The 21,402-nt window shown below is 43.5% G+C and overlaps 1 protein-coding gene across 2 annotated transcripts; it reads right to left on the bottom strand.

The window, feature by feature from the left end:
- Positions 1-12: 12 nt before the first annotated feature.
- Positions 13-20,774, bottom strand: GOLGA5 (golgin A5). 2 transcript variants are annotated; one of them, XM_075282399.1, is made up of 13 exons: positions 20,633-20,774; positions 18,933-19,492; positions 11,962-12,183; positions 6,042-6,261; positions 5,838-5,961; positions 5,549-5,752; positions 5,266-5,436; positions 4,291-4,419; positions 4,031-4,129; positions 3,225-3,450; positions 3,034-3,139; positions 1,869-1,932; positions 13-679 (listed from the first exon to the last, which is right to left on the bottom strand). In XM_075282399.1, the coding sequence occupies exons 2-13, from the start codon at positions 19,444-19,446 to the stop codon at positions 599-601; spliced, it is 2,160 nt and encodes a 719-aa protein (XP_075138500.1). In that variant the 5' UTR covers positions 19,447-19,492; positions 20,633-20,774; the 3' UTR covers positions 13-598. The 2 variants fall into 2 exon arrangements, with proteins under 2 accessions (XP_075138500.1, XP_075138501.1); XM_075282400.1 differs by lacking the exon at positions 20,633-20,774 and adding an exon at positions 20,462-20,536.
- Positions 20,775-21,402: the final 628 nt, after the last annotated feature.

Here is a 21,402-nt window from a genome sequence, read left to right as displayed (position 1 = left end):
ATTGAGAAGAAAAAAAACAAAACAATTTGAATTTTATTAATATTTCATTGTACTTACTAAAAGATTGCACTAGTCATTTGACAGCCCACAGTTATGTTTATACGGATTAAAGACAGTATTTACAGTTAAAATGATACAGGTGCAAAGGAAACAGAAGGACAGGAACGTGATAAATTTACTCTCAATTTACATTTAGTGTTCCTGCTAAAAAATAAAATATATTATATGCCGCCACCATCCAGGTGGCTGCTGCAGAATGTTTGTCACTCCCTTTAGTGCTGTTCTGATCTGGACTAGTAGCAGCAGAGAGGTTTGTGTGGTTAAAAGGCATGATCCGAAAGCTGAAACTGTTTGCCAACAAAAGTTTAAAAGAAAACCCCTATAGACTGTGGAAGTCTTGGCAAGGAAAAGAACCCAAAATTTCCACCTGACCGAGAACGTACCATGGACAACACCCTTCAGAAGACCCCACACAGTGACCCCTCAGCAGCGGTTTAGGTCTCAGTCAGCTATAGAAGAAGAATCAGTTATGTTACCTAGACTATATAGAAATTAAAAATCTGTTTTCCCTTCATATAGGCTATTCTTATATCAGATGTCATTTCCCGGGTGGATGGTCATGGTGCATTTCTGGGGTATATGTAAGAAGAACAATCATTACCCAAAGATGAAGAAGTGCCTGTAAGTAATAAATTGAAAAAAGTCAACATGTACAAATGCGAAGGAGATTAAATCTAACATGCACAGATTTTTAAAAGTAAATTCTTAGTTATAGCGGCAAAATATGCAGAATATAATTGCAAATGCTTTAAACAATTCTAGAATATTGGAAAACTACAGGCAAGAGCCTTTGCCTGTCAGTTGCCAGCAAAGACGACAAGCAGGATGTGACTGTTGGACAATCATTTGCAATGTCCCTCATAGCTGTCAAAGTGTACATACTGTCTATCCAAATCTAACAGGAGTCATATTTTAGAAGCTCTTGCACCCACTAACTTCAAGGGCTTTTCTCATCTCAGGATTTCAGCTGCCCTTCTGTCTCCTGCCCCCTCCACTTCCTGGTTTTCAGCTCATTTCAGAAAGGAGCTTCTGCTTGCTGTAAACAGCACAGTTATCTCTGGATTTACATACAGGGATAACAGTAGCTGCTTATCAGTAGTGCTTATCAATGCTGGTAGGAAGAAAGAGGGAAAGAAGAGGATATGTATGCCCCATTGTAGGGACTGAGTTGTTATTCCAACCTGCAAACAGGTCTGTAACCTAGGTAACCAGCTGTAAACACTGAGCAGATAGATTGAGTTGTACCTGGCAAATGGAGCAAGATAGATAAAGCAATGTATTGGCTTAAGCTACAGGTGTGAATATGATCCTTGAGAATCAAATACCCTTTTAACCATTTCTCGTAACCCTTGTTCAAAGTATAGAGTTTGCCTGTATCCAATGCTGTTGACCATTTACATTACAGTCTTTATTCTGCAAAAAAGAAAGACATATGTTCCTACTAGCAAGGACAAGGTGTTTTCCTATAGCAACACTTATCTCCCTATACCGTGGATATATTTCTGGTCACTGGGGGTCTGACCACTTTAGCCTGCAACTGCCCAGTGTGAATGGTGAGAATGGAGTAGAAAGTGCCATAGATACAGATAGACAGCTCACCAAGCATGTGAACCACCACTCCAATCACATGAGGCATTTGGGGGACTTGTGGGCGCCCATTCTCATGTTCTCTTAGTGGTCCCAGCAATTGGGACTCTCTACATTCTAACAATCATGTGGATAGGGCTAAAGTGTATTAAGTGGGAAAAGTCATTTAAGTATTCTTATTGGTCTACAAGAATGATTCAAACAAAAGAACCTATACTTACCATATAAATAATTATAAATACCCGGGCAATGGGATATCGTCGCAAAAATACACCAAGCCGGATGCTAGAAAGGAAAAAATATTATTTATTTAAAAAGGCTGGGAGGGGTATAGGTTTAGATAAGCAGTTAGTGATTACTACATCATTAAGCTTAAAAGGATTTTTCAGATGTTGAAATAATTACAGAGAATACAAAAAATATATAAATATAAGAGTGTGACATGCACAGAATTCATGCATATCACTTAAAAGGATCCTATCATTGGATACCCTTTTTTTCTGATTAACACATAGGAATAGCCTTAAGAAAGGCTATTCTTCTCCTACCTTTAGATGTCTTCTCCACACTGCCGTTCAGTAGAAATCCTGGTTTTCTTTAGTACGCAAATGAGTTCTCTCGCAGCAATGGAGGCATCTCCAATGCCGCAAGAGAACTCTCCAGTGCCACCTCCATCTTCTTCTGGAACACCTTCTCCATGTGTCTTCTTCCATCCTGGTTTTCAATCTTCTAGGCCTCGGGCAGAGCCGACTGCACATGCCCGGGCGACAAGAAAATGACCACTTACACAGTAAGCTGGTGTAAGCGGCCATTCTCTTGTGGCCTGCGCATGCGCAGTTGGCTCTGCCCAAGGCCTAAAAGATTGAAACCCAGGACGGAAGACAACAGTAGAAGTTTGAACCCAGCGCCCAAAGAAGACGTGGAGAAAGGCCGTTCCAGACGAAGATGGAGGCGGCGCTGGAGATTTTTCTGGTAGCACTGGGGACGCCCCCAGTGCTGTGAGAGAATTCATTTGCATACTGAAGAAAACCGGGATTACTACCGAACGGCGGCATGGAAAAGACATTCAAAGGTAGGAGAAGAATAGCCTTTCTTAAGGCTATTCCTATGTGGTAGGCAGAAATTTTTTTTTAATGATAGGATCCCTTTAAGACTATTACTACATGTTCGTGTGAAAAAAAATGTCATTTTAATGATAGAATCCCATTAAGGATTATCCTGTGGATATGTTATAAATAGCTGAGATGAGAATACCCCTTAAATACACATAAAACTGGAAAAAAAAAAAAAATCACTTTAGAAATAAGAAATATGCCCTTGTGAATGTTAAAGGACATATCCCTTTTATTGGTTGGTCAAAAGAAAGAATACAAATGTTCTGTGTACCTGAACCTATCGATAGTGCTTGCAGCTTTCCGGACCTTTCCGTACATTCCTGCAACATTCGTGTCAGCATCACTAAACAGAACTGGAACATTTCTCAAGCGAGCTCCTACAAAATAACAGGAGGAGACAGATTAACACAAATCTCCAGAAGACGCAGAGTACAATCCTCCACAGAAGCTCAGTCTACACACCATCTCCACTGTCCACGGCGGCCATGTTAATGGTAGAGCCACTCCCGTTGCTTCCCTGCACGTTCTTCAGTTGATGTTCCAACCTCTCCAGCTGATAGACTAAAGAGTTTTTCTCCGTACTCAAACTTTCCAGCATAGTCTGTTTTTGGATCAGGGTCTCCGTCAACTGGTGCAGTCGGTTTTCCAACTCGCTCTGACTGCTGCTGCTTAATGCTTTGTTGGTGAGCTGTGTCAAAAGTTTATAAACTGAATCACTCCAAAAGGAGATGCTTATGTGAAATATCAAAAATCAGCTACACAGGGACTCAGTAGGTAAAAGGAACTCTTATTGATAAGCTAAGTTTTACACTATAGGTAAAAAACATTTTTTTTATTATTATTATTATTATTATGTGTTCTCATAAAATAAGTTTCTTATCAATATATATTTTTACCACTAATATATTTACAGATTAACAATCAGACTTTCCATACGAAATTTCATAGCCACATGACTACTATTAGCACTAAAAATACTGCAAGCATATCATAAATAGCACACGAGGGGGGGACTTCCACTTGGACATATGGACAGAGTTTGTCTCCAGACATCTTCCATGCCTTATAAGAGTAAGGCGCCATCAATCATTCCACCCCATTCAGCTGCACATCCCTTTTTAGACAGGGCGTTGTACGGATGACAATCTGTATTTTTTATGTTACATAACTTATACAATCTGCCGACCAACAAGTGATTGCCCATTGGTGGACTGATCGGCACAAAAATTAGACATGACCGGATTCTTAGCCTTAACACAATGCAATACCTGATTCCTGAGTTTCTGGATTTCATCTTCCCGGTCTCGGATTCTTCCTTGTAAAGTATTTTTTGTTTTGTATAGATCCTCTTGTGTATACTGAAATTCCTGTACACCGTACAAATAGAAAAAATGAAAATGAAGTCTGAAAAGTTTGTATTTGGCCAAATATAGCTTTCAATATAAAAGTGCAGTCTAAACTCTGCTAGATGATAAATGAAGATGATTTGGTTTCACTGCTGCTGCACTGGCAATAGTTGGGCATTTACCTGTTTCTGCCGCTCAAGTTCTGCCTCAAGTTCTTGCTTAGCTCTTCTCTGGTCAGCAATCTGTTCCTGAAGGTCCTGAAGCTGCTCCCGAGCAGACTCTGCTTCACTCACCTGCTGAGCCTCCAGATCCTGCAGGAACCATAATAAATACACAATGGGGCAGATTTACTAATACAAGCTAAAATTAGACAGGGCAAAGTTAGACTAGGCAGTGTTAAACTGTGACACATTTATCAGAGTCTAATGTGGTCTGATAAATATGCCATGTCATTAATAGAATGCCCAACTTAACGCACCCTATTAGTTGACTCATTTTGCATGAAAATTGAGCACATTTTATGGCACACAATGTTGCAATTTAGGCCATTCCCACTTTGCAGCCCTTTTTTGTACAATCCGAAAAATTGTTTAAAACCCTAAATAAATGAGGAACAAGGCACGTGAGGCAGTTTTTGGTGCAAATTATGCCACAATTCTGGAGAATTTTGCACAGTAAATCTCATACAGTAGTTTCTTTATCCAGTGTTACACTGAGTCTTTCTATAGTTTCCATACATGAATACATAAAACATTATCTTAAATAATCTGCGGTCTCAGGAATGTCATCACTGCTCTCCAGAGAACGGATAGGCCGCACCCCCAGTGATGTCACTGCTGCTCTCCAGAGAATGGATAGGCTGCACCCCCAGTGATGTCACCGCTGCTCTCCAGAGAACGGATAGGCCGCACCCCCAGTGATGTCACTGCTGCTCTCCAGAGAATGGATAGGTCGCACCCCCAGTGATGTCACCGCTGCTCTCCAGAGAACGGATAGGCCGCACCCCCAGTGATGTCACTGCTGCTCTCCAGAGAACGGATAGACCGCACCCTCAGTGATGTCACCGCTGCTTTCCAGAGAACGGATAGGCCGGTGATGTCACTGCTGCGCTCTAGCAAATAGATAGGTTAAATTCTAAAATACTCAGCCTGTCTTACCTGTAGCTCTGTCTTCAGTTGTTGCATCTGTGCCAGCAGTTTCTGGATCTCTTCTCTCTGTAAGTCTCGCTCATGTCTCATTTCCTCAAGCTCCATGCTGCTGGCTGTATGACTGTCTAATCCCTCAATGCCAGAACCCTCTTTAAGACTGTTAATCAGTTTTTCTTTTGACTGTGTTAAAGTTTAGGAAAATGAAAATAAAGGTAAACTTCTAAAAACTGCAACTCCAAATGTAATGTCGATTAATAATTGGAATGTCAGTGTCACCGCTGCTTGCATATACCTGTAGGATGCGTGTGGCCTTTTGCTTGTAATCCACCATTTCCTGTTTCACAGTGTCAGCAGTAGCTTTAGCAGCTTTCAATTGCTGCTGCAGATCATCTCCCCTCCTCTTCTCCTCTATGTGTTTCTTTTCTGCAGCAATAACGGACTCAACCAGGTTCTGGCGCTCGGCTTCCATTTTACTAAGACGAGTCGCAAATTCATTCTGAGGATTATACGGTCAAACGCATGTAAATAACTGCATAGAACTTCCTTCCTGAAGGAAATATGTACTGGCTTGTATTACATACCTGCATTTGTTTGAAACCATCTTGTTCCCTTTTTAAAGTAGCCTCTGCTTCCCGAAGCCTCTCCTGGACAGTCTGCAATGCCTGGCTGTGTAGGCTGCTACCTTCATTGTGGTCCTGCAGAATCCTGGCAATTAAATTAACTATTAGTCATGATTTTTCAAAGAGAAAATAGATATAAATGAATTCTGTGCACAAAAATCATACCTTGATTTTTCATTCTGTAATTTCTCTAGAGTCTCCGTGCGACTGCTCAGTAACTGGTCAGCTTCCACCAACCGAACCTTAAGCACCGCAAGCTGGGAGTCCTTTGCTGCTACGGCTTCTGTCAGGTCATCTACCTGTGCACGGAGCTCTCTGGCCGTCCGATCACTTTTGGAATTATCGCCATTCCACTTCTCCATTCGTAGCCTAGCATCATTCAGCTCTGCAATGTGACAGTATTATGAAATTTACAGATAAGATAATTTAACAGCTCCTTTAAACCATACATCACTGGTCATGACTGTAGGTGACAAAATATATTAGAAAGACATGAGTGGCTTACTATATTGTGTGTACAGGTACCCTGACTGTCTTCTGATAGCAGATGTTTGGGAAAGAAAGATCAGACATGTAGGATTTCAATATACCCTATCCTTTGTTCTCACGGGAAATGTACCACCAAAGGGGTCTGGAAGTGGCTTATCATCCTTTTCCCATTGAGAATACAGGAGAGGAGTTTCAGATCAATATGCTAATAAGAGTAGTCAGCTGAAGTTGGAGCAGCCAACAATATTCTGTGTATGTTGTTGCGAATACCTTCTTTCATCATCATCTGAATTTCACCAAGTACAACACTTACTGTCTCTCTGATTCATTCTCGCCTTGACTACTGTAACTCCTTACTAATCGCTCTTCCCCTCAATAAACTCTCCCCTCTACAATCTATTCTGAATGCAGCGGCCAGGCTCATCTATCAGGCTAGACGCTACAGCGATGCCTCTGGTCTGTGCCAGTCGCTACATTGGCTGCCTATTCATTATAGAATAAAATATAAAGTTATCACCCTCATCCACAAGGCTCTCCATAATGCTGCACCTCCCTACATCTCCTCCCTCATCTCTGTCTGACGCCCAACCCATGTTCTCCGTTCACTCAATAACCTAACACTTACATCCTCTATTATCAGAACCTCACACGCTCGTATACAAGACTTCTCCCGAGCTGCACCACTTCTCTGGAATGCTCTACCCGGACAATCAGATTAACTCCCAATTTCTACAGTTTCATACGCAAACTAAAGACACATCTTTTCAGACAGGCCTATCACAATTCCTAATGAAAACCCTTCTGTACCATAATTAGAATCCCTAAAATGAACCCTCCTCTGTCCCCGCTCCCACATTACCCCACATGATATGATGCCATTTCAGGCTAAATTTATAGGTCCAAGCACCATCCACATGTTAAAGGATACCACTAGTGACAGCTCATAAAGTTTTGTTTGTGTAATGACAGTCACCTCTATTGCAAAATTGTCTGACCATTGTATAAGCAATATCGCCCCTGCTACCACTTGTGTCACCCCCTCTACCTCATAGATTGTAAGCTCTTGCGAGCAGGGCCCTCAGTCCCATTGTGTGAAATGATTATTTCTTTGTAACGCATCTTTTTGTCTGTATTTGAACCCTACAAATTGTACAGCGCTGCGGAATATGTTGGCGCTATATAAATTTTTTTATTATTATTATACTTTATGCTCACAAGAAATAAGCCACCATGAGAAGAGACTGGTAGCAGTGTAATTCCCCTCTCTCTACTGAGAACACCTGCATCCTTGGCTGAACTGGGTGATCATATTTGCTAAATACACATTAGATATTTGGCTAACTGTATGGCCAAAAATAAAATATGGAGTCATATGTATATAGTATATCATCATAGCTCATAATTTTGGGCAGTTTCATTTGGCACCTAGAGCTCCTCTATTTGTTTCACTACAGTGCTGTTCAATACCATTTGCTTGGTGGCAGTAAGGAGTTTACTTGCAGCAGTGACTGGAACCACAAGTTCTGTCACAGAGGTGTTTATTGGAGCAACTTAAGAACTCCTTACATCTGGAGAGGTTAGAGACATAGCAGAATAAAAGCAAATGTAACAAAAAATTATTTGGAGTGGCAGAAATTTATTTTGCATACACTGACAAGTGTAGAGCAACTTAAGTGCTCATTTACACTGCCAGCTTGGAATCTAATGGAGCAACTCAAGAGTTTGGCTAGGCTTAGGCTAAGTTCACACAGAGTTTTTTGCAGGCGGATTTTGACGTGGAATCTGGCTGAAAGAACACCTCCCATTCCTTTTAATGGGAGTCACTCGCCGTTTTTTCCTACTAGTGATTTTTTCAGCTCCCAGAAAAAAAAAATACAACATGACCTATCTTCACGAGGATTCAGTGGCTGAGTCAGCCGTGGCTAGATACTCCCTCCTGGTTAGGCTCATTCATCCGGTCCTAATCAGGAGGGGGATGCCGCGATGGAATGCTGATGCACTGCATCAGCATCCCATTGCAACTAGCCGCATGAAAAAGCCAGCGGCAGAAAGTGAAGAGGAATTTCCTCTTCACTTTCTGCCAAGTGAACTTACCCTAAAAGTGGGTTAGCAGCTGGGAGAGGGTTGGGGGCAAGTAACTGAAAAGTTATGTTGTGTACAATTCTTCTCTAAGTGTTAAGGGTCTGCGCGCCTGTCTTTTGCTGTTGTGTGTTTATGTGAAGCTCGAATCAACTGTAAATAAAATAAAATACAAAAAAGCTAAAAAATACGTACAACGTGCCCAACTTAGCAAACAAAAAAACAGATAGGTTGGTAAACTATCAAGGGACGTTTAAAAACAAAACTTTATTAGTATATTTAAAAAAAAAAAAAAAATGGCCATACATCAGTGACGCTGGTGGAGCAGGAGGGTGTGCAGGATGCTGACTGATATGCTGTAGCACTATACCTCTTGTAATAGAACTTATGCCTCTGAAGATTTATGCTGGCATACAAACAGATTTCCTGACGCGTTTCGGAATGCTATCTACTTAGGCTCTTTTTGGTATTTGGCTTACTTTAGGGGAAGAGAGGAGAATTACTGCCATTTGGAACTCTATATATAGGCAGTTAGAATGCTTCTACCCCTTATATGCCATTATCTAGAGGCCACTAGTTTTTAGGGTGAGAGAGGAGAATCCACTCCTCAATCTGAAACTGAATATCGGCAGTCAGAATACCCGCATCCTATATGTTTTACCAGCTAGCCTCTTTCGTTTATGGAGTATCTATCTCTATAGAGTTATCAGCTGTTAGGGTTAATAGGAGACAGAGACTAGTTTCTTTGTGAATAATAGGGTCTCCTAGCCGTGTTAATCGTTCAGCCATTTTTTATTTTTTTTTTGGGGGGGGGAGAATGCTAAAAGAGGGTTATGTGCAGACTGATACTTCAGGGTTCATAACATGTAGCAACTAGGAACACTATATTGTTCAGTCTTATACAGAAATACCCTGTATATTGAATAGCATCCACCAATATAGGCACCATTTGTTTGTAGCTGACTCTATATTGCTAACATTTATCTTCAGGGAGTACAGGAATCTAGTATCCCCTGGTGCGTTTTTGTTGCGTCTTTTAAACGAATATATTTTTCAAAATATACTAACAAAGTTTTGTTTTTAAACGTCCCTTGATAGTTTACCTACCTACCTGTTTTTTGTAAAATACAAAAAAATAAATAAATAAAAAAAATCAGTGCTTTACTTGCTTGCAACTAGAATTAGCAGTCACAGCATCCTTAGGTCATAATGTGGCTCTGTTCACTTACATTACATGACAGTTATGTTTAGTTGTAGGTAAAACTGACATGTAGCCCTAGTCATATGCAACTAATGTGTTTCCACAGTCAGGTTTTCAGATACAGTTTCTGAAGTCAAAATCAGGAATAGATAGATGAAATGAGGAGGACTCTCAACTGTCCTTTAAACTTTCTCTCCCTATCTTAGTTACACTTGGTCTGGTCTTAAAAAGCTGCAAGTAACGAGGGCCATGGTGCGCCCCTGGAGTAGATTAGTGTTTTGCACTTACTCGCTTCTGAGTGGTTCCACTACCAGTAGATTGCTCACTTTGTCTTTTCACGCAGTTTGGTTCCTTGAGGGTTTCACTACCTACCACCTTTGTGAAGGTTTGCTGAGCTGGAAATTGGTCCCCTGAGGTAGGGACCCCCTTCATCCATAAGTACGTGGTTAAGTGATCCAGGGCTCTGATAGGCAGATCTTACCCGGACAATGGCAGATTATTTGGTCCTGAGTGGTCAAGTCCTCAATGTGTGTCACCCTCCGGGAAACTCAGTATGAATTGCTTATGCACTGGTACCACACCCCCGCCTTGCTTCACTCTCTCAACCCTAGCATTCCCTCTGACTGCTGGCGCTGCCAGGTGGGGACAGGGACACTGTACCACATTTTCTGGGAGTGCCCACAGATAGGCCCTTTCTGGCTGGAGGTCAAATGCCTCACTGATGCCCTCTTTGTGCAAGGTGTCTGCTTGGATCCCCTCATATACATGCTGAATTTTCCTCAGACACTTTGGTAAAATGTCCTCCAAATTGTTCTTGTTCCTCTTTACTGCTGCCAAGACCTTAATTGCTCTTCATTGGAGGAAGTCTTCTCCCCAAACTGGTCCTGAGCTTGTCGGTCATATGAACGACGTCCGTAGTATGGAATTTTTGACTGCCTCTCAATCATAAATTGGAGGCCTTCCATACCGTGGGGTCTCCCTGGGACGCATACTGTGCTCTGCAAGGTCTTTGAGTCTCTTTGCTTCCTCATTGTTCCCCCTCTCCCTCATCGTCTCCCCCCCCCCACACACACTCTTTTTAGGCTATTTCACTGATATTTCTCTGTGTTTTCATTTGATTTTGTGCACACTGTTTACTATGTCAGCCACATGGTGTGGTGGATGCTCTTATCAATTTACTCTATTATTGCCTTAATGGTTTCAATAGTAATGTTTGTTTAGTATGTTAGAAAAAAAATTATAAAAATTACAGTTAACCCCCCCCCCCCAAAAAAAAACAAAAAAACTAAAAGTTAAAGGGGTATTCCCACCTCACATACTCATCAGTCTTTACTGCTGTAAAATCTTCTTTCTTCCTGGTTTCTTGCATCATTTGGTGGGCGGGGTTTCACATGAAACCTGCCGTTTAGCTCCACCTCCAAATTTGCCTGTAGCTCCGCCCACCCATATTGGACTATGAAGTACAGGCAGGAGCAACTCCATTCTGTGTTACATACAGAGACTGCCTGTCTCTGCCATAATGAACACAAATGAATTAGCTAGCCTGATAACTGGGAGAACAGAAGAAATGAAAGCAGCTCCCGTCCTCTATCTGATAGCAGGGAGCTAGGTCACGTGGTGTAGACACAGGAATAGCTAGATACACAGGCTCGCTCCCTGCACTTAGCCCTTCCTCCCTCCCCCCTGAGAGCAGCAGATACATCACTTGACTCATGAGCAGCTAAGTCAGGGCTGTGGCCACAAAGAATTGAATAAAGTAAGATAGTGGACAAACAAAGCAGTTTTGCTGAAGCATTGTATTTAGGAAAAGTCTTACATCCACATTAACAAGCAGCATAGATAGGATCCTTGTGATGGGACAACCCCTTTAATACTTGAATGTGGAAAAGCTATAAACTAGTTCGGTGGTCAGATAAAACTCTCACTAGATGCTGCAGTAGCAACTCTCTTGTTCTGCTCTGTCTTCATCAGCAGCTCACTCCCCCTTCCTCCATAAACTTCAATGGACTAGATCTGTAAGCTGTGTACAGAGTGCCGAGTACACATTTGATCAGTAAATTCAGAGACAGCGTCAGTGCAGGGATAAGAGGGAAATAAGTGTACAAAGGAGCAATTTTATTTCGTAAACATACTGCAAAGGTTTACTATTTTAACCTGTACTACTGATTGCTGAAATAATTTTAATAAATGTATCAGATTCTAACAATAATAAAAGTTTAGGTGAGTAGGTCAATCCAAAAACTGAACCAATTTGCGCGTCTCAACGCGGGGGTTACATCACCATGGTGAGACCACTATGTACAAATTCAACCTTACCTTCTTGCATCTCCTTAGAGCGCTGGATCAACCCAGCCATCTCCTGATTCAGAGACTGGACCTCATTTCTTAACAACTGATTCTCCAACCGAAGATTGGACAGTTCTTGGGACTTCTGATCTTCATTTTTCTGTCCCGAATTGAGCGTTAGCTCTGATCCTTTCATGTCCTGTTCCTGATCTTCTTGAACACTTTGTACAGGCAATGACTTCTTACGGTCGCCTGGCCAATGACAAAGATCAATCAAAACTAGTAAACCCTTCTCAGTCTTTACCTTACCTGTATCTCCATAAACTAAAGATGAGTAATATGTAGAGATGAGCGAACAGTGTTCTATCGAACACATGTTCGATCGGATATCAGGGTGTTCGCCATGTTCGAATCGAATCGAACACCACGTGGTAAAGTGCGCCAAAATTCGATTCCCCTCCCACCTTCCCTGGCGCCTTTTTTGCACCAATAACAGCGCAGGGGAGGTGGGACAGGAACTACGACACTGGGGGCATTGAAAAAAATTGGAAAAAGTCATTGGCTGCCGAAATCAGGTGACCTCCATTTTAGACGAATAGTGGATTTCAAATCCGGGTCATATGAGAATGTGAACTTTGTGACTATGAGACAGGGATAGCTGTACAGGCAGGGATAGCTAGGGATAACCTTTATTTAGGGGGGAATGTTATTAAAAATAACTTTTTGGGGCTCTATCGGGTGTGTAATTGTGATTTTTGTGAGATAAACTTTTTCCCATAGGGATGCATTGGCCAGCGCTGATTGGCCGAATTCCGTACTCTGGCCAATCAGCGCTGGCCAATGCATTCTATTAGCTTGATGAAGCAGAGTGTGCACAAGGGTTCAAGCGCACCCTCGGCTCTGATGTAGCAGAGCCGAGGCTGCACAAGGGTTCAAGCGCACCCTCGGCTCTGATGTAGGAGAGCCGAGGGTGCACTTGAACCCTTGTGCACCCTCAGCTCTGCTACATCAGAGCCGAGGGTGCGCTTGAACCCTTGTGCACACTCTGCTTCATCAAGCTAATAGAATGCATTGGCCAGCGCTGATTGGCCAATGTATTCTATTAGCCTGATGAAGTAGAGCTGAATGTGTGTGCTAAGCACACACATTCAGCTCTACTTCATCGGGCTAATAGAATGCATTGGCCAGCGCTGATTGGCCAGAGTACGGAACTCGACCAATCAGCGCTGGCTCTGCTGGAGGAGGCGGAGTCTAAGATCGCTCCACACCAGTCTCCATTCAGGTCCGACCTTAGACTCCGCCTCCTCCGGCAGAGCCAGCGCTGATTGGCCGAAGGCTGGCCAATGCATTCCTATGCGAATGCAGACTTAGCAGTGCTGAGTCAGTTTTGCTCAACTACACATCTGATGCACACTCGGCACTGCTACATCAGATGTAGCAATCTGATGTAGCAGAGCCGAGGGTGCACTAGAACCCCTGTGCAAACTCAGTTCACACTAATAGAATGCATTGGCCAGCGCTGATTGGCCAATGCATTCTATTAGCCCGATGAAGTAGAGCTGAATGTGTGTGCTAAGCACACACATTCAGCACTGCTTCATCAAGCCAATACAATGCATTAGCCAGTGCTGATTGGCCAGAGTACGGAATTCGGCCAATCAGCGCTGGCTCTGCTGGAGGAGGCGGAGTCTAAGGTCGGACCTGAATGGAGACTGGTGTGGAGCGATCTTAGACTCCGCCTCCTCCAGCAGAGCCAGCGCTGATTGGTCGAGTTCCGTACTCTGGCCAATCAGCGCTGGCCAATGCATTCTATTAGCCCGATGAAGTAGAGCTGAATGTGTGTGCTTAGCACACACATTCAGCTCTACTTCATCAGGCTAATAGAATACATTGGCCAATCAGCGCTGGCCAATGCATTCTATTAGCTTGATGAAGCAGAGTGTGCACAAGGGTTCAAGCGCACCCTCGGCTCTGATGTAGCAGAGCCGAGGCTGCACAAGGGTTCAAGTGCACCCTCGGCTCTCCTACATCAGAGCCGAGGGTGCGCTTGAACCCTTGTGCAGCCTCGGCTCTGCTACATCAGAGCCGAGGGTGCGCTTGAACCCTTGTGCACACTCTGCTTCATCAAGCTAATAGAATGCATTGGCCAGCGCTGATTGGCCAATGTATTCTATTAGCCTGATGAAGTAGAGCTGAATGTGTGTGCTAAGCACACACATTCAGCTCTACTTCATCGGGCTAATAGAATGCATTGGCCAGCGCTGATTGGCCAGAGTACGGAACTCGACCAATCAGCGCTGGCTCTGCTGGAGGAGGCGGAGTCTAAGATCGCTCCACACCAGTCTCCATTCAGGTCCGACCTTAGACTCCGCCTCCTCCGGCAGAGCCAGCGCTGATTGGCCGAAGGCTGGCCAATGCATTCCTATGCGAATGCAGACTTAGCAGTGCTGAGTCAGTTTTGCTCAACTACACATCTGATGCACACTCGGCACTGCTACATCAGATGTAGCAATCTGATGTAGCAGAGCCGAGGGTGCACTAGAACCCCTGTGCAAACTCAGTTCACACTAATAGAATGCATTGGCCAGCGCTGATTGGCCAATGCATTCTATTAGCCCGATGAAGTAGAGCTGAATGTGTGTGCTAAGCACACACATTCAGCACTGCTTCATCAAGCCAATACAATGCATTAGCCAGTGCTGATTGGCCAGAGTACGGAATTCGGCCAATCAGCGCTGGCTCTGCTGGAGGAGGCGGAGTCTAAGGTCGGACCTGAATGGAGACTGGTGTGGAGCGATCTTAGACTCCGCCTCCTCCAGCAGAGCCAGCGCTGATTGGTCGAGTTCCGTACTCTGGCCAATCAGCGCTGGCCAATGCATTCTATTAGCCCGATGAAGTAGAGCTGAATGTGTGTGCTTAGCACACACATTCAGCTCTACTTCATCAGGCTAATAGAATACATTGGCCAATCAGCGCTGGCCAATGCATTCTATTAGCTTGATGAAGCAGAGTGTGCACAAGGGTTCAAGCGCACCCTCGGCTCTGATGTAGCAGAGCCGAGGCTGCACAAGGGTTCAAGTGCACCCTCGGCTCTCCTACATCAGAGCCGAGGGTGCGCTTGAACCCTTGTGCAGCCTCGGCTCTGCTACATCAGAGCCGAGGGTGCGCTTGAACCCTTGTGCACACTCTGCTTCATCAAGCTAATAGAATGCATTGGCCAGCACTGATTGGCCAGAGTACGGAATTCGGCCAATCAGCGCTGGCTCTGCTGGAGGAGGCGGAGTCTAAGATCGCTCCACACCAGTCTCCATTCAGGTCCGACCTTAGACTCCGCCTCCTCCAGCAGAGCCAGCGCTGATTGGCCGAATTCCGTACTCTGGCCAATCAGCACTGGCTAATGCATTGTATTGGCTTGATGAAGCAGTGCTGAATGTGTGTGCTTAGCACACACATTCAGCTCTACTTCATCGAGCTAATAGAATGCATTGGCCAATCAGCGCTGGCCAATGCATTCTATTAGTGTGAACTGAGTTTGCACAGGGGTTCTAGTGCACCCTCGGCTCTGCTACATCAGATTGCTACATCTGATGTAGCAGTGCCGAGTGTGCATCAGATGTGTAGTTGAGCAAAACTGACTCAGCACTGCTAAGTCTGCATTCGCATAGGAATGCATTGGCCAGCCTTCGGCCAATCAGCGCTGGCTCTGCCGGAGGAGGCGGAGTCTAAGGTCGGACCTGAATGGAGACTGGTGTGGAGCGATCTTAGACTCCGCCTCCTCCAGCAGAGCCAGCGCTGATTGGCCGAATTCCGTACTCTGGCCAATCAGCACTGGCTAATGCATTGTATTGGCTTGATGAAGCAGTGCTGAATGTGTGTGCTTAGCACACACATTCAGCTCTACTTCATCGGGCTAATAGAATGCATTGGCCAATCAGCGCTGGCCAATGCATTCTATTAGTGTGAACTGAGTTTGCACAGGGGTTCTAGTGCACCCTCGGCTCTGCTACATCAGATTGCTACATCTGATGTAGCAGTGCCGAGTGTGCATCAGATGTGTAGTTGAGCAAAACTGACTCAGCACTGCTAAGTCTGCATTCGCATAGGAATGCATTGGCCAGCCTTCGGCCAATCAGCGCTGGCTCTGCCGGAGGAGGCGGAGTCTAAGGTCGGACCTGAATGGAGACTGGTGTGGAGCTATCTTAGACTCCGCCTCCTCCAGCAGAGCCAGCGCTGATTGGTCGAGTTCCGTACTCTGGCCAATCAGCACTGGCCAATGCATTTCTATGGGGAAAAGTTAGCTTGCGAAAATCGCAAACTGACAGGGATTTCCATGAAATAAAGTGACTTTTATGCCCCCAGACATGCTTCCCCTGCTGTCCCAGTGTCATTCCAGGGTGTTGGTATCATTTCCTGGGGTGTCATAGTGGACTTGGTGACCCTCCAGACACGAATTTGGGTTTCCCCCTTAACGAGTTTATGTTCCCCATAGACTATAATGGGGTTCGAAACCCATTCGAACACTCGAACAGTGAGCGGCTGTTCGAATCGAATTTCGAACCTCGAACATTTTAGTGTTCGCTCATCTCTAGTAATATGTTTAACATTTACTTGAGAGCCACTTTACAGTTAGTTAATAAAATGGGGTAAAAAAAAAATAAAAAATGTGAAGCTCTCATGTGCTCCCTGTCAAAATTTGAGTTATTATCTTCTCTTTAATTAAATTTTACAATCATATAAAAAAGCAGATATAACAGGGACGTCCCAGCCCCCACAAAATGGGGGATTAGGACCAAGATACCAATACAGAAGTATACTAAAAATTAAAAAAAATGAAATGTTAGACAAAATCATAGTACCAGCAGCGGCAAGAAATACAACAAAAGAAAAGGAAGGGGGAGGGGGAAAAAAAGGAAAAAAGGGAAAGTAAACTAATCTGTAATGCCAGGACCCATGAGAGGCCTCATTACAGTTTTTCAGCTGGGCAGTCAGGTCTTCATAACACATATTTCCTCAACCTTTTGAAACCAAAATCTTTAGGGGGGTGATGCCTCCACAATGCCAAAATACACCATTATCTTCTCTTTCAAATGTCCATTTCATGACGTATTGGATTCTACACATCTATCAAAAGCTGGATAATAGTCAGCTATAACAGAGCCATTAGGGATATTGTCCAGCTTTTCACAGGTACTGAAAAGCAGAAAAATATGCATTTATTGTACAGTAACTCCTACATCCCTCTCCTGCTTGTTTGTTTATGCGTTAATTTCAAGTGTACTTCTAGAATTCTATTCACAAGCTAGGAAGCTAACTGTGAACAGAGCTATAGGTCCTGCCCAGACAGTGAACAGCATAAAACTGTGAACATACACATTAAAATGAAAAGATTAAAGGGGTATTCTGGACTTCAATATTAATCATATATTCTTAAGCTAGCCATACACTTTAGATAGCTTTAAATAGACAAACAGCGATCTCACCCAATTGACCCTCATACACTGGGCTTGGGTAAGAACTGGCAGATGGGAGAAAGCCAAGTCTGAAGGTCCCCACATACATCAGAATGCCAGCTGCACCAGTCAAAGATTGGTAGGTTGAGCCAATACACATGTAAAGTGTATCGCCAGCTTTAGGAAGGTCATCAATAATCTAAGGATGGGGTTATTAGGAGTGGGCCAAAATTTGTATTTGTGTTTCTGTTTTTCCCTCCCCACATTCCAAGAGCCATAATTTTTTATTTTTGCATTTTGCAGAGTTGCATTATGGCTTAACTTTTACAGTGCAAATTGTATTTTCATGTTTTAATACCCTTTATAAAATGAATAAAATTCCTTTGCATCAGCATATTGTGATACCCGTTGCATTTTCTTTTATTCAATGGGTTTTGTTTTTTTTAAGGAGGCAAAGTGTTTAAAAAAAAAACCCTGCTATTTTGACATTTAGATGTTTTTCCTGCTACAGTGTTCACTGTATGGTATAAATAGTTTTATATTTTAACAGTTTGGACATTTTTAGATGCAGGGATAGTAAATAAGTTCTTTTTTGCCCATTCATTTTTATATGCACGTTAGTGAAAGGGAGGTGACAATTTTTTTTTAATTATTTTTCCTATTTTATATTTTTAAAAACTTAACTTTTAAAAAAATCATTATTACTTTTAGACCACTTGAACACTAGAGGATCTGATAGTTCACACAAAGCACATAACTGTACTGTATTGTATTGCTGGTTCAATTAATACACAATGCCTCTAGGCTCCCGCTGTCAGGGCAACTGATCGCCATCCTTGATGTCATTATGGGAGAAGGTGATCATTAAACAATGGAAGTGCTCATGGCACTGGCAATGTTTGTGCTAGGTGCACACTAGCGTTGCATTTTCATTGTTCGGATCCAACGGATATGCAGAAAACTAAAACAGCGGCGACACACAGCGAGGTGAATCCCATTGACTATAATCTGGTGTTCACTTTTAAACTGAAACTGGTGGAGGAATCTGTGAAATAGTTAAGTCCAGGGCAGATGTTAACCTAGCCTTAGATGTCATGGCTGCAACTGACTGCAGCACCTAAAAAAGGTTTACAGCATTCTGTGCCGGTATTGTTACTAGCAGGTGCTGGCTCTATTCTACAGCCAATGCTCAACTTATATGGAGATGGCTTAGCTCCTGAATCCTCCTGATAAAACCCTCTGTGACCAGTGATGTAAATGTATCTCATTGGTTGTTAAGAAGTTAATATTAAAGGGGTTACTGGTTTCTGAAATTATTGCCCTATCCATAATCTTCAATAGGACAGCGCTGCAGTACCTACACTGTACCCGGTGATACAGTCTACACAGAGAGTGAACACTGCGGCTTGTGGAATGTAGATTATAGAAAGCTATGCTGTCTAGGTACAGATGATCTAAGAATAAACCATCAATACCAGAAACTGGATAATCTCTTAAAAGTGTGGGGAAACTACTTTAATACCACGGCCAGTAATGCCATTTCCTCATTACCTTGGGTCATAGGAGGTGTGACTTCGGCTGGCTTTTCACTTTGTGGGTTGCTTCTTCCAGACGGACTGGTGGGGGTGGTCTCTCTGTTATTCTCTCTTTTAGACTCCAGGACACCATTGTGCACCTTGTCTGAACTGTTTAAGAAATCAAACAATTGTTCATCATCTGGCTCTGATTTTTTGCGCCTTACAAACTGGCTGGCTGTCCGGTGAGAAGCCACATTGGCAGAAGTGCTGTGAGATACTTCTGTGCTTGTCCGTGTGGTAGCTTTAACATTGGCTGTACCCGCTAAGATTGTGGCTTTCTGATGCTTTATGTTATCAGCTGCTGAGGAGATGAAGCTGGACTTTTTGTAACTCGGAGTTTTCTCTTGTGGTTTGTCAGGGTAATATTCTGTAGGGCTCCCAACTGTAGAAACGTCATCTTTGTTCTTGCTTAATGCAGTTGCTGCTCCTTGATCGACCAAGTTTAAGAGATCTTCTGCTCTACCGGCCAGATCAGAAAACCAAGACATGACGAGAGTGATTTACTGTTTGCCTTCAAGGCTGCTAAGTCATGTCCTGAGAAAGAAAAAACAGAGACTGTCAGGGAAAGCTGAGAGCTTCTGCTTCATAACAGCTGGAGAAGTTCAAGTTGAAGGCTTATATACAGCATTATAGAAATAAATTTGGGTCTTCCTGCCCTACACAGTGCACAACTATCTAATATACTTTGTATTTCAATTCCCCAGGAACTGGGGAAAGTGAAAAAACAAACAAACAACAAACTCACTTGTTTCCAGTACTCTAGTGGCTTTTGCTAAGGAAAGGAATTGGGTGTGAGTAATGTCTTGGTTCCTTTCCTTAGCCTGCTGATTGATCCTACGGGTCAGAACAAACGCCCTGGTGCCACTGGACCGGACAACAATGGGGGACACCAAAGCACAGACAACTCCTTTAAATTGGAGCAGAAGAGTCCTGGGAGTCAGGTCAGACCTCCAATAATGAGATATCCTAGCAATCTGCCATTAATGTCTGTGGCGAGAAAACCATCAACAGCACAAACCTCTCCTGTGCTCATAGTTTGTGCCTATGCATCAGTGTAAGGATGGCTTTACATCTGCCTTGTGCATTTCTGTGGCTGTGCTCTGTCAATAATAGAAATGATGGTAATTTATCATACAAGGGACCCCACTGACTATTATGGGGTGTGTCAGGTCTGCATCGTGCTGTCAGTCATTTTATTAGACAATATTGTGTAACTTGCTCCACTATGTTGTTTGATGTTCTAACTGGAACTTTGCATTTACTGACAGCAAGCAGAGATACTAGAAATAAGGAAGGGACTATTAGAAAGTTGTATATGGTGTATTGTACAGCTGGGGCACCCCTTTAAATTGGTTGTAGACACATTTCAAATGCAGCAATACCTTCCACCCCATAAGTAAATGTCATTCACTTACAGACATTCTGCCAGAAGTTTCTAAGGTAAACTGCCCAGTTTGTAGGACTAACACCCTCAAAGAAATGTACAAGGCTGAATATACTGACCAAAGACACCATAGACGCACAGATTACAGTATACATGCAAATTGTCGATCTGTGTCCTGGGAAAGATGGGTGAATGTGCAAGTATGGAAGTAGGAGGCCGAGTACAGACAGGAAGAGCAGCAGACCTGCTGAGGTAAGTGACGGTAATCTGCTCTGTCCTCTGACACTTACCGTCTCCTCACAGCCTCCGCTCCATCCCCCACCGGAGACGTGGACCCGGAACTGCTGACACACGTCAAGTCCCCAAACAAGGTGTCCACACAGCTGCCTGACTGGGCCTTACATCACAGTAACTGGGACTAGAGCGGACCTGCCTATCTGCCCATGCAGAATCACTATAGAGACGGGGTCTACCATAGAGTCTCGAAGGTAGAGAACCCCCGAAATTCTGTCCACCATAGAGATTAGTCCTGCAGCTCCTGCCAATCAGCGGTCCACTCCGTAGGCATGTAAACCAGGAGGGCAGCCATATACTGTAGGCTTCACAGATGCTTAGGATTAGGAGAGCCAGGATTGGATTAGGCAGATGATAGTAGAAGAGATTCCTTTATATTATTGTTTTAGGATTAAAAAACAAACCCCCCCCCCCCCCCCCAGAACAACAAAATCTGCATCCAGAAAAGCTTTTCCACAATGTGTAGAGTGTGAAGAATATTAGATTGTGAGTAGTGAATTGCCAAACCTGAAATATTTGCAATATTAGCACTGAACACTGTAGGGCTACTAGGGACATAACACTGTGTGAAGGGGCCACTGTGGGACATTATAGTGTGTGTGAATGGGGGCCCTTATATCTGCTGAGGGGCGATTACACTTGTGCCCGGTGTCTGCACTGTGTCACACAAAGTCCTGCATGTCCGACCAAAAAAAAAACGGTTTCCCCGCGGAGAGGCCGCAGGCGGACATCGGCGGTTTGCTTTTAAAACTATTCCAATGAATGG

Source organism: Leptodactylus fuscus, chromosome 7 (genome assembly GCF_031893055.1).
Source record: "Leptodactylus fuscus isolate aLepFus1 chromosome 7, aLepFus1.hap2, whole genome shotgun sequence".
Classification (NCBI taxonomy): Eukaryota; Metazoa; Chordata; class Amphibia; order Anura; family Leptodactylidae; genus Leptodactylus; species Leptodactylus fuscus.
The sequence above is the reverse complement of the archived record's forward strand: the minus strand, read 5'-3'. Positions and strand labels throughout refer to the sequence as shown.

Bases quoted from the DNA above. Each gene is read 5' to 3' on its own strand.
- GOLGA5 (XM_075282399.1), bottom strand. From the start codon at position 19,446: ATGTCTTGGTTTTCTGATCTGGCCGGTAGAGCAGAAGATCTCTTAAAC. The intron at 6,262-11,961 runs GTAAGGTTGAAT...GTCACATTGCAG, and splicing joins CTCTAAGGAGATGCAAGAAG to AGCTGAATGATGCTAGGCTA. The intron at 1,933-3,033 runs GTACACAGAACA...TTTCCTTTCTAG, and splicing joins AGCACTATCGATAGGTTCAG to CATCCGGCTTGGTGTATTTT.